We start from the raw sequence: 13,067 nt of genomic DNA, 5'->3' as shown, positions 1-13,067 counted from the left end.
ACAGAGTTGGCCCTGAGGACGCCGGGGGCCCGATGGACGGAGCCGGAGACGAGGTCGCCGAGGAGGTGGAGGTGGTGGTGCCCGAGGAGGAAGCAGACGTGGAGATTGGGGGTTGAGGGGGAACCAGCTGGGTCGGAGGGATCAAAGCCGCCGGCACTGCCATGGCCACATATAAGGGGAAACAGCAGGAGAAGCGAGGGGAAAAGTTGCCACACACCCCGGGGAGGGTAGAGGTATAAAGAGGAGAAGGAGCTAGGGGGGCAACAACAACAACAACTCGAGGAGAAAACGAGGAGAAAGGGGAGAGAAGGGGGCAGAAAGGAGGAGAGGGTGAGAAAGAGCGAGCGCAGGAGGGGCGAGCGCGAGAGGCGCTCTGGAGAGAAACGCACAAAAGTGTCCCGCAAGTCGAAATGCGAGTCCTCTCCGGGGGCTGGGATCGGGGGCTGGTTTTGGGGGGAGGGCGGGGGCGGGGAGGGTCGGCTGTTGTTGTGTGGGTCCCGCTCTAGCACAAAGTTAAGGATGAAGGTGAAAAGGAGGAGGTTTGAAGGACTTGGGTTCTCCCTGGCAAGTACATTGATCAAAGATTGAGAGGGGAATGACAGAGAGAAAATGAGCTGAAAAGTGCAGGCTGCCGGCTGGACGAGTTGTTGTTGTCACACGGTGCAGAGGGGAGGAGCTCCGGAAACTTGAAATACCCTTTGAAGCCGCAAAAACCTCACTCACTAGTATTAACCCAAATTATCCAACCAGGAACTCGGAGCAGAGACTCGGAGAGCGCGAGACACCGAGGGAGAGAGAGTGTGCGAGAAAGGCAGGAGGGGAGGGGGAAGATAAGCAGAGAACTGTGGGAGGGACAGAGAGGAAAAGCCAGGGACACAGAATTAGCGATGGGAAAAGAGAGAGACCATCGACTTGTGTTCTACTACCGTTAGGTTGGTTTTCCTTAATATTCCATTTCGTCCGCGACGGCTTGTATTTTTTTCCAATCTCTTGCCAACTTGAAGAGGAGCAGAGCGCTCCAAGCTCTTCTAAAAGGATTTAGGATTTCTCTCCCTGTGTTTTTCCAATGAGTAGAAATGAAAACACATCCTCTTCGTGATTGTTAAGAAATTAATTTGAGGCAAATTCGCATGTAAGCAAAACGTATGTTGTGTACATCTATTTTATTTGTCCATTAAAGTATTTACTTGATTGAAGATAGTGAACATTCTAGGTGGGACAGTTTTCAAGTTGTGTGTGGGTGGGTGGGGATGGGGGTAGTCCAAAAATCACTGGAGAATAGTGGAATACTCTGTATTCAATTCTTCACTTCCTAATAGTTTTTGGAAAGAAACGCTTTCGATGATGTGGATCAGTCAGAAGAACTTCACTTTCGCTCCAGAGGCAGGTCATTAATGCCTGTTATATCACGCTATACCTAGAGAATTCAGGGTGATCAGCTACCTTGAAGATTTACAAAGTAGGAACAAGAACACACTGATTTTTCTTACCCAAAACTGTATAATTAATTTACCTGTCATGCAAAGTAACTAAGAATCGTTGAGTCCTTTAAGACCCAAGACTACTTGGCAGTGTGTTATTTAAATTACACAGTAGTTATATATACAAATATATATTTGAAAAGTATCACTATATTTTTGAAAGTTTATTTTTTAAATTTATCATCAGTGAACATGTACTCTGTAAATAATGAGAACAAGAACAAAGCTAACTTGTTGACTTGTAAAAGCAGAGAGAGCAGCTACAGTAAAAAACAGGACCTGGGTGAGTTTCTTCTGAGTGTCTTCCTTCCTTCCTCTCTCCTTTTCGCCCTTTTCCTAACCTGTTGCATGGAGGTATTTATTCACGGACTTCTGACCAACATGATTTGAGCATAGGTCAAGTCAGTTCTCAGCTTTTATCTCTAGGAGTCTTAAATAATTAGGCTTCCAACCTGTCTACACATGTTCAGTAACTTCACAAGACAGGAAATAATGTTTTTGTATTTGACATGTTTTCAAAATTAACTATTAGCAGCAAGTTCACAGTGTTGGAAAATTTCACTATGAAATTTTTGCCACTTTGCTGTTAAATCATTATCATATTGCTCTTTAACATTTTAATTCCTTAAACTCTTTATAATTCAATGCCAACGGTATAGGAAATACCTGCAGAGAGATATGACACTGTTGAACAATTTATCTAAGTTTATGCTAAACTATTTGGGGTATAGCTTTATGAGAATTCAGAAAATCGCAGGAACATAGATAAACTTCTACAAGGATAGGTGAAGTTTATAGAGTTGTTTGGTCTGGTTAATGTACTTTAGCAGAAATAATTTATATTAACTTTCAGCCATCATATATTTCCTCAATTAAAAATCTGAATTCTGTGTGTAACACATCCTATCGAAACAAACACTTAAAGCGTTTATGCATGTTCTGGAAAATACTGACTTTTGAAAATTAATGCCAAATAACCATGTTAGTGGGAGGAAGCAAAGGAGGATGGTATTCAGCCATGAAAACCTAATTTTATATTGGAATGGCACCCACAACTATGTTAAACTCCAGAATAGTTTAAAACGCTAAACTACAATTTTATAATTTTAAATTCTAGCCCTGTATATAGAAAAAAAAAAAAGAAAGTAAATGCTGAAAATTTAGTATTCTCACATTTTCTTAAACTCTCTCTTACCCATTACCTGCCACATTCGAAAGGCATAGACAGAGACAGGAGGTAATGAATGTAGACCAAGCCATAATCCCACTCTACTTGGAAGCAAACTCCAAATTTGTCTATTGCACCGGAACCTGTGCCTCCCAGCACGTGCTCCGCTCAGAAACAGGGTTTGGGGCGTTTACTCCTCCAGTGTGAGAGCTTTCTGGGACCTCAGGTCTCTAAACCATTTGAGAGAACAGCCACTTACTCCTTTGATCAAACAATAGGATTAGAAAAGGGGTATAATATTGCAAATTAAAACATTTAGGGTAAAAAGTCTTGAGAAATCTTCCAGGTTTATTTTTTTGGGAAATATTCCAATGATTAAGGCAAACAGTATTTAACAACAGCAGATAAATCAACTCAAGAAAGATTTCAATTTTTTACCCTTCCCATTGCATCTTAAGCTTTCAGAGCTGTCTTGTTTGTTTATTGTTTTTACATTTCTGCTTGTTTCAGGTCCTCTCCCTCTATCTCATCTGCCCCAATGTTCACTCAATTTGCATACGCAAAACTCAAAGTACTGTAACTGATATTAGAAAATTCTCCCTGTGTTTTGTGAAGATGTATTGTGCTGAAATCAATAAGACTGTTTAAAATTCAAAGACCTGCAAATCGTTCTGTTTGTCCTTTGATAGGGTCTGTGCTGATTAAAATGCTACCAAGAAAGCTTAATTGCTGCACTAATTAAGAAGTCTTTAATTTCTTTCCTAGGATATCGTTTGAAGCTGAGCTAGTACCAGTTCAGGGGAAGGTATTTTCTTCCCTCCCTCTGCCCTCTCCTGGCCCCTCCCCTCCACCCTCCTCCCTTCCTCCCCGGACAATATTCATATGAATGGGAATTAACAGACAGAATGGTCTCAGGTCTTACCATCCATCTCATACTTAACAAAAAATCGGCAAAGGATGCAGAGTTCCATGCAGTCTGAAATCAGTTTTGAGAAAAGCTGACAGTAACAAAACTGAGAGTAGCTGTTGCAGCTAAAGTCACGGTGAATACCTGGATAACAACAGGCACTTTAGACCGATGAGGAGGGCATCCTCTTTAGTTAAAAGGGGAAAGTGGCAAGGAAATGCTTCCATTGAAACATAAAATCATATTTTCAAAACCTTTTTTTTTTTTTTTTAAAGAAGAAGAAATCTGTAGAAAGGTGGACTAATAGTTGGGATTGGTAAGTATCATTTTATTTTATGAGTATGGAAACATGAGTTCTATGGGGATTTATGTTTGACCCTTTTTACAACCCAGGGAAGTATAACACTGTATTAGACCCATTCAATCCTTATCTATCGACCTATTTTATTCACTGATTTCTCAAGTGGGGAAACTGACTAAATGATTTCACAAAGCTTTGTCTGTAATCAATAGACATTTTTTAGGTTTATTCTTGTATTATAATTATGGTAAATGACAGCAAAGCAAGAGATTGTAAGAAAGATACAAGTATTGACAAACCAGGATAAGTCATTTCTTTAAATCTTCAGGGTCTCAATATAGCAATTGGTACTATTATTTAAAAGAAAAGATTGAAAAGGCATATTTCATAGAATATAAAAAACTAAAATGATTGAATAACTTAAAGGCAATGCATTTCTGAATGTTTCTTGAATGTCTCAAAATTTCCAGGAAGCTAGGAGTATTTTCCTATACCTTCATTAAGTGAAACAAGCATTTTGGGCATAAACAAAAAGGGCAACAAGAAAAGAGCCATTACAATTTTGTTCTCTCAATTTTTTGTCCAAATGCTATTGGAAGCATGCACAGAAAAATACAGACGTATACTCCAGATATATACTGAATTCCTTTCGGTGACAGGACAAGGAGATAACATGCTTAATAGATTCAAGGGGAGCTTCACCATTCTGAGCACGACGTCACTCCAATTATGTTTACTCTAATTGAAAGCAAGGTTTTTTTGGAATCTGAAATCACTTTCAGATTTTTTATTTTTTAAATAATGCAAGTGGATCAAATGTTGATCACAAGCATTTCAATCTTTCAAAATGTATTGGAAAATTAAATGAAAAGTGGAGTTTGGTACAAACATGCCCCAGGGCAAAAAACAACTAACACTTGATTTTCCAGTCCAGCCATAACACAAATCAATTTGAGCACACTTCTATGGCCAGACTGCCAGATTGTTATGACTGCTAATTCACTCAATCAAAGAGTGCATTAGCACACCCGGCACAAATAGCTTTAACAATAGAGTGCACTTCTGAACAATTCTAAGACATATCACAATGGAGAAGTAAAGAGGAAGATCCTTTTTACACCTGCATATTTACTAATGGACCTGTTTCTGTAAGAGAATAAAAGAAGACAGAGATAAACTTCAGGCATGGGTTTATTAAAGAGCTATCAAAGTTTGGCAAATCTAGAAAGATACCAGGGTACCAGTAGTTCACTGACTTTGTTAAATGTTTCTCAGGAGAGAGTCCAAAATTGATGTTTGCACTTATTAAAAAAGTAGTAAATCATTGAAGATAGAGAATTATGCCAAGTAACTCTCTCAAGCCTTTTTAACTCAGATGCACAGCCCCACCAATCAGCTCAGCAGATAAACCTCAAGTAAAGACTTCCCTGCTTTTTATACTTTCAGTCTCTGATCTCCTCACTTAATGTCTCTAACTCTGGCTTTGGATAGCACTTACTTCCAAGTCTTTCCACTCTCTTTTCCAAATCCCGTCTCCTCAACAACAACTACTAAGACTTTTATCTCACTGATGATTTCTCTAATGAAGCACAGAGAGGTTGGTGATGAATTACCCAAGGGACAGAAGGTGGGGAGCTGAAGGTGAAAACACCATAACTCGAAGTACTCAAACTGTATGTTATAATCAACTTCCATTCTTAATAAAGAGTGGTTAAAATGGTTATAAATAACTCTGATTTGCTTTACAGCATGGAAGTGCATGAGCTATATATATATATGCTTATTGAATCCATATAATATTTGTATATTCACAGTCATGTTTACATAGATCCCAGAGCCAAATGGTGCAATTTGGCACCTCTGTTCCTCTCGTCCTGATCTCCTTTCCCACCCCACTTTTCTCTGGTTCAGAATGAAGGGGACATATGGCAGAGAATACTCTGCTGGTTATGGAACTTTTTTTTTTTTTTTTTAATTTCTAAACCTGCATAGGGGAAGATAGGATAATAGCAAGAATAGCTACAAGGAAAAAAAAATCATCATGTAATTTTTTTTTCTGACTTCAAACTGCATCATTTCCAATACAAGTAGTCAATTACTCATGATAGTTCAGTTACACTTTCCTATCCTTACTTATTTCCAGGGTAGGGACTCTTCATTTCATTTGTTGGTTAAATATTAAAGGTTGTATGGTCAAATATTTGATAAAAACAACCCCAAAACACAGCAATGTAATTTTAGTGTTGGAGTGTAAAATAAAGCAGCAACAAAAATAATACCTTCATTTCTTAAATCACACCATTATGAGAAGACTAAGACTGGAATGAAGTAAGGTCAAAAAGTCAGGTAGATATTTAAATCCGTAATTTTCCATAAGATACTATACCTTTTCATATGTGGTGTTTTCTAGTTGTCACCTTCTTCTCAAAATTAAATACCTAAAATTTTTTTTTTGATAAAGAAGATCAGTATTAAGGCACATGAATTACTTAAGAGTACCTAGTCAGGAGTGGGAGTGGGGAAAAAAGCTTATTGTCTATGGGAGTACAAATGCATATTAGAACATAAAATATTGTACAATTTTATACTGTTGGGAAACACATATTAAATTGGCTATAAAAGTTCCTGTTGATTCATTGTCCACTTTTCTATTGTTTGTTGTTGTAATTGTTTTAACTTACTCACTTGGTTATCTTTCTTTCCCTTTGCTTTATTAAATAAAAGGAGGTCATTGTCCCACAAATAGCTTGTATCAGTTGTTCTATTTGAAGTCAGAAATTTCAAGGATTGTTAGAAAAGAATAAACTTCTTATTTATTTATTGCCCTTCAGAACAAAGAGATTTTTTAAAAAGTTAAAAGAACAACAATTGCCACCTTCTTACTTGAGATCTTGTATGTCAAGTTTCAGCCCAGAGCAAATTTTTACAAGTTATAAACCCCTGTAACAGAGGGTTTATTATAATGGAAGTGCTGACACAACCTTAACTATAGCGTTGTAAACGGCTATGCTATAATATCCATTAAGCAGAAAGAAAAATAAGCTGGCTGATCAATAATTTATACAAAGAGTACCAACTGCAGACATAATAACTGTAATGTTTGCAAAGCAATCTCTCTGCTCTCCAGGCTTAACAGTAAACGCAAACTAGCAACGCTGTTAATTTCCAATTCCTACAGATAAGAATACAAACAAATTACTTAAAATTATATTTTGCTCAACATTTAGCATGCCTCGATGGGATAAAAGAAAATTTAATTATGATGCAACTTGTGCTGGATGCAAAGCTGTTGTTTTCCAGTACCTTTTATTATGAAAGGACATTCATTTCGAACATCAATTATGGGGAAATAGTATGTTTCAATGGGTTGACTTGGGTCAGGCAGGCTCTTCTAAGAGTTATTCAGACATGGAAACAGATTGACAGTGTTTAACTTCAAAGAAAGTTACAGGGTTTTACAGAGCCACAACCTGAAATACAATACTGCATGCTCTGATCAGAGTCAACTGTCAGTAAAAACACACCTTGTAGTTAGAGTTCATGGGAAAAAAGCCATTGGTTTGGAAAATGTGGCCATCATTAGTAACCAGGGATCTGGGAATGTTCATTTAATAGACAGTCTCATTTGCATGTAAGCCAAGTGTGTCATTTCTCCCTAATAAAGGTAGATCATAAAATGTGAGCATTATTTTCTTTTCTGGAAAATTCTTTTAAATATATTCTAATAATGTCCATATTCATTACTGCTTTCCTTTTTACAGTGTCTACATAGATTGGGTGAGTTATTTTTAATTCTTTTTCTTTTTTAAAATACTGATAAGGATAAAAGAATAGGAGAATTAAGTTTCCCAAATTGTCCACTATGTTCATACACGAAGTTGAACCAGAGTATATTTCTGAAGTTCAGATCTCCATCAGTCTTTTTGTCTGTTCATTTCCTTGGGGGAGGGAATGTGGAACCCAGTAGAATGAAGAGACTTTGCTATCGGAGTTGTAAAATGGTGTATTACCCTGTGAGCAATTGCACTTGGAAAGGAACCAGTAATTTATATGAGAAGTGTTTAAGATTGCCTACTCACCCAGTGATCCATGCCAGGTCAGTTCCAGTAATGCTAGAAAACAAAAGGAGGTGCACATCACTGAGAAAGGGACACCTTATACGCCTTAAGAGCTTGTGAAGGGAAGCACTAAAATGCCATTTTCTCAAATGAACTGATCATTACCATTTAAAATTCTGAGAGAAAGATATTTTCTTTTGATTTAACAGGGCTCTGAACTACTAGTTTTAAGGGGGAGGTGTTTTGTTGTGATTGTGTCTCAGCCTTTTGCTTCAGTAAAGGTTAAATCCTGAAACAAAGGTACTTTTTTTTTTTTTTCTAAAACAATGGAATGGAAAAAAGATGAACACACTGGCTCTGAGAACACACTTGGCCAATTTTAAGCTTCAAAATTAACTGTTTTGAAAATCACAAAGTACAAATAGTAATAACAACTCTGTTAATAATGCCTATCCCAAGAAGTTCTTCTTATTATTTTTTTTTTACTTGAGGATAAATTTCCCAGGATCAGCCACTCACTCCTTCAGTTTTTAGGAGAGGACCGTGGGATATGGGCAGAGTGTTACATAAGAAACCACTTCCTAAGAATCCTTCACAGATCTCCTTATTCCTGTTTAAACTAACCAAAGTACAGTTTCCCTGAGTGTATAGGCGCTGGTGAAAAAAAGGCTGCAACGTTGTCATCAGCAAACACGTGCTTTCCCCATTTTTTAAAAACTCATTTTAGTTTTTCTATCAACCTTCAATTCTTTAACATGTTCAGCGTATGCTATCATTATCGTCAAAAGACACTCTTGAGTATCTGGACAGGGAGCTAAAGAAATGACTGTATTCCATATATAAATATATGTATAGATTTACTATTTGGCTCAGAGATCTGGATGGCATAGTGGTTAAAGCACTGGGCTGCTAATCAAAAGGTTGGTGATTTGAACGATGAGGCAGTCTGCTTCAGTGAAGCATAGGAAACCCTATGTTGTTTTTGTTATGTGCTGTCGAGTAGACCCGAATCATAGTGACCCCTCCTTGGGTTTCTGAGGCGGTATCACCACGGAAGTAGATTGCCCAACCTTCCTTCCGAAGAGTGGCTGTTGGGTTTGAACCGCCAGCCTTCTGGTTAGCAGTCAAGTGCTTTAGGCACTACGCTACCAGAGCTCCTTGGAAACCCTATAGGGCAGTTCTACTCTGTTCTGTAAGTTGGAATCAACTAATGCCAGTAGGTTTAGTTTGATGTGGCTCAAGACTCCATACATCCAAGAAACTTTGCTGCTTTATCCCCATGTGTCATAGTAGTTTTAACTCCTGCATCCTGGTGAGTAAGACAATTATGCTTTTGTGCTTGCTGATACATTTCTTTTCAGTAGGTCTCAAGTCATATCTATTCTTTTCAAAAATCTAGTATAGTGCTTAGCACTTGCCCTGTGCTCAGTAACTGGGTAATTAAAGGTGTGTTTATATTATGCCACCTATTTTCCTTTGTCCCAAAACTGTGTAAACTTCTCATTCCCTAAGTCATATATTATTTGATTCATGCCAGGAACTGAAGAATAACCAAATTTGATATATGCTCCTTTCTGTTCTAATATACAACTAATTCAAAGAAATTATTGAGGCAAAAAACCAGGAACACTAATACATGGAGTTTCAAATAGCTGGAAAAGAGAATTTTAAACCTCTAACTAAGATTAGTATTTCAGGGCCATACAGAAAGAATTTTCTTTTCTTTGTCATCTGAGTATCTACTGGGGACTCTTCACCAAGACTAAAAATATAAGTGAGAGTACTTCCTAAATTACTACTGTAGATGATGTGGAGAAAGCAGATTTGTGTGAAATTCTACCATCCAAATGTAACGGAGCAGAGGGTGTGTGTAAAATTTCTTTAATACTGCCATCATTGCGATGTACACAACATTTTTGATTATACAAAGCACACTTATTTTTTCCTATTGATTGTATACTAGGCACTATGTTCGTTTCCAAGGATACAAAGATAAAAGATATTTATCCTAATTGGGTGTTCATATACTTTATCTCAATTGATTCTTATTACCAGAACATTGTTGGATTTGGTGTTGGGCACCCAGGAAGATGATTCAATTCTAGAATTGCAGATCTCACATTGCCATCTCCCCATTAAATGACCATGGCAGACATCACAAAGCTTCTCAGATCCATGCTCAGATCTTGCTCAGAGGCAACCTTAGAAAGATTTTACACACAGGAGCTGTGGTAGCATAGTGTCTAAGGCACTTGACTGCTAACCAGAAGGCTGGCGGTTGAACCCATTAGCCACTCCTCAGAAGGAAGGTTGGGGCAATCTACTTCCGTAGTGATACTGCCTTGGAAACCCAAGGAGGGGTCTCTGAGTCAGGTCCGACTCGAAGGCACATAACAACAACAACAGTAACACATAGGACTACAGGTAAACTCTCACTACCTCTCCATTAGATCCATCCTTATATGCCTTCCCTGATTTTGCAGAACTTGAGGATTAACAAAATATGAGAACTTCCCTACCTTCTCAGAACTGATTAGCTCAGGAGTTGGGCTAATGTCCTCATGATTCTTTTCCCCTCCTTTACCTTTGAAAGAGACCTTTGTGAGATAATCAAAAGCTATTTTTATTAGTGCCTAAGGCATTTGACTGCTAACCAGAAGGCTGGTGTTCAAACCCACCAGCCACTCCTTGGAAGGAAGATTGGGCAATCTACATCTGAGATACTGCCTAGGAAACCCAAAGAGGGGTCACTATGAGTCTGATTCAACTTGATGGCAATGACTTTGGGTTTTTCTTTTTCATGTATAAACTGAACCTGTTGTCATCAAGTCAATTCTGACTCACTGCTACATATATAGAGACATCAGTATTAACAGACAGGGATAGCTCGATCTAGGCTCACGATTCTCTGCCTGTTTTTACCACTGTATGACAAAACTTTCCATGCTGTCATATAGCAACTAATGTTTCCCAATATCTGCTTAGAGTTATCCACTCTGTTTCAATGCAGCATGATGAGGAGAGAACATCCTGAAAAATAATTATTTCAGGGATGAGATCTTTGCAGGAGAAATATTTAACCATCATATAATGTTAGAAATTTTTTCAAACTGCAAAAACCTCTGGAGTTCCTTGACTTCTGTGATTTCCCATTTATTTTTATTTTTATTTTTTTTTGGTTGCAAACTGGCAACCTCCACCAATTAGAATCACCTTTGAAGAGCTTTGCAAAATCCAGTATTAAACCAGCAGTTGATTGTGTAAACCTCAGTCTACTTTTGCATAGGGGGCTATCCAAGCTCTTTCTCTGATCCTTTTTCTTCCCAATTTCAAGAAAGGTCACTTTCTACTTCTTTCCCAGGAGATGATTCAGGGATCACTCACATCTATTCCTAACAGAGCAATAGCATGCCCCCCTGCTGCCCTATTTAAATTGTCTGAACTGCGTGGCTTTTTCATTTACTCTCCCTTTAGAGTGAAACTGCAAACTAGGGAAGACTTGAATGGCCTGTGTCTTCAAAGAAGAGCCTTGAGCTCTGGAATGCAACAAAGTGGAAGAAGCCACTGAACTCCAGGAAATGTCAACAATAAGTCAGGAATGCCTAGGCAGGTGGATTGGGACTTACTAGGCATTTTTAGGGAGAAAGCAATCAACTCAGCTGAACATGAAAACTGGCTTTTCCCAAAAAACCTAATTGAACTCATTTTTAAACATATTGATATCAGCATCAGCATTAGTTTAAACACATGTTTACCAGGAGGTTCTTTATTATGTTTTTATGTTAAGTGATTTGATTGACAAAGTAATGATTGTTATTAAGCTAAAGAAGGATTAAAATTTCCAATAGGAATACTTTGAACATTTTACTCCTATTAGGAAGCTTTAGGCCTTAACTGAATAAAACAAAAAGACATAAGACCAAACTAATTTTAATAGCCCAAATGCATTTACCCTTCCTTATACTCTATTTCTCATTGAACATAAAGCAAAATATTCTGGAGTACTGCATATTGATAGCAGCAATTGTATGCTTACTTCTAAGCAAAGAGTATAAAAGGGAACATACAGAATTAATAATCCGTAATTAATAGATTATAAATTGCATGTTATAAATACAATAAATATTAGATGGAACATTCAACACCTAAACAAAATAGTACTTTATGTGCAAATGTAAAAAGACAAATTTATATCTCCCATGTTTCTTCTAACCTTAATTTTCACAATAAGTATCAACAGCTTCTTGGTATGTTTTCTTACCTAAAATGTTCTAATAAATCCAACTACTACTTGTTGAATCTCCATTGAGAAATTGTCAAAGATGAACAACTTGCAAAGAGTTGTTTACACACTTGACATTTATGTGGGTTAATATTAATAAGCACCATAAAACTTGAGACATTTAAAAATTAACATCAAAATAATATAGTTTGAAGTCCTCTAGACATCAACATTTATTTTATGCTGATATAAAAGAAAGAATATTTTCTTTGAAAAGTTACTTAGATTTTTGTAGTTTGATAATCTTTTGCTTTAATAATATGATCACTACAATATCTTTCATAAGGTTAACTACACAGAGACGGTTCTAAGCAGTTGTATGTATACACATATGCACATACATATTTATTTTCAGAATTCTCTAAATAGCAATTACTTTCTGTAGGTATATGGTTTAAAACATGGCATTCTTTGTATCTAAAATAAATATATACTTTTTGTTTTCATTTAAGTAACTTCTAAAAGCACTTAGTAATCATAACTACACAGCAAAGTCGTATTACATAAACATTTTACTTTATTATCAGTCTTTGTTTTCCAATACAATGCTTTAAAAATATCCTCTGTTATATAAAGGACATTGTTGCAAAAAGGCAGCTCAAAACTTGTCCTTCCCTTCCTTTCATTGATCTGTTGCCTCTTAGGCAATATGAACAGCTGTCTTCAGCTTACGCACAAGCAAGCTGAACATAATAATGTTAGTGTTACTGGCCTGTATCTATAAATGATTATACAGAGTGTGCCAGTTCTTTTCCATTAAAGATAAGGTGAAAAGATATCATAGAGAAGAATACTGGTTAGTAAATGCAATCAGGCACTTCTGTCTTTATGGTTTAGTTATTTCTCTAGTAACCACTGAGTTTCCCTTGC

The 13,067-nt window shown here is 37.1% G+C and overlaps 1 protein-coding gene across 1 annotated transcript in view; it reads right to left on the bottom strand.

The window, feature by feature from the left end:
• DACH1 (dachshund family transcription factor 1) overlaps positions 1-163 on the bottom strand; it is a 565,727-nt gene extending 565,564 nt beyond the window's left edge. Inside the window, 1 exon segment of the mRNA XM_042782473.1 lies at positions 3-163. Within this exon segment, the coding sequence (XP_042638407.1) occupies positions 3-163 (161 nt within the window).
• Positions 164-13,067: the final 12,904 nt, after the last annotated feature.

The sequence above is a fragment of the Orycteropus afer genome, unplaced genomic scaffold (assembly GCF_000298275.1).
Source record: "Orycteropus afer afer isolate SDZICR_OR568_19922 unplaced genomic scaffold, OryAfe1.0 scaffold00331, whole genome shotgun sequence".
NCBI lineage: Eukaryota > Metazoa > Chordata > Mammalia > Tubulidentata > Orycteropodidae > Orycteropus > Orycteropus afer.
Note: the sequence above shows the minus strand (reverse complement) of the source record. Positions and strands in the feature narration are given on the sequence as shown.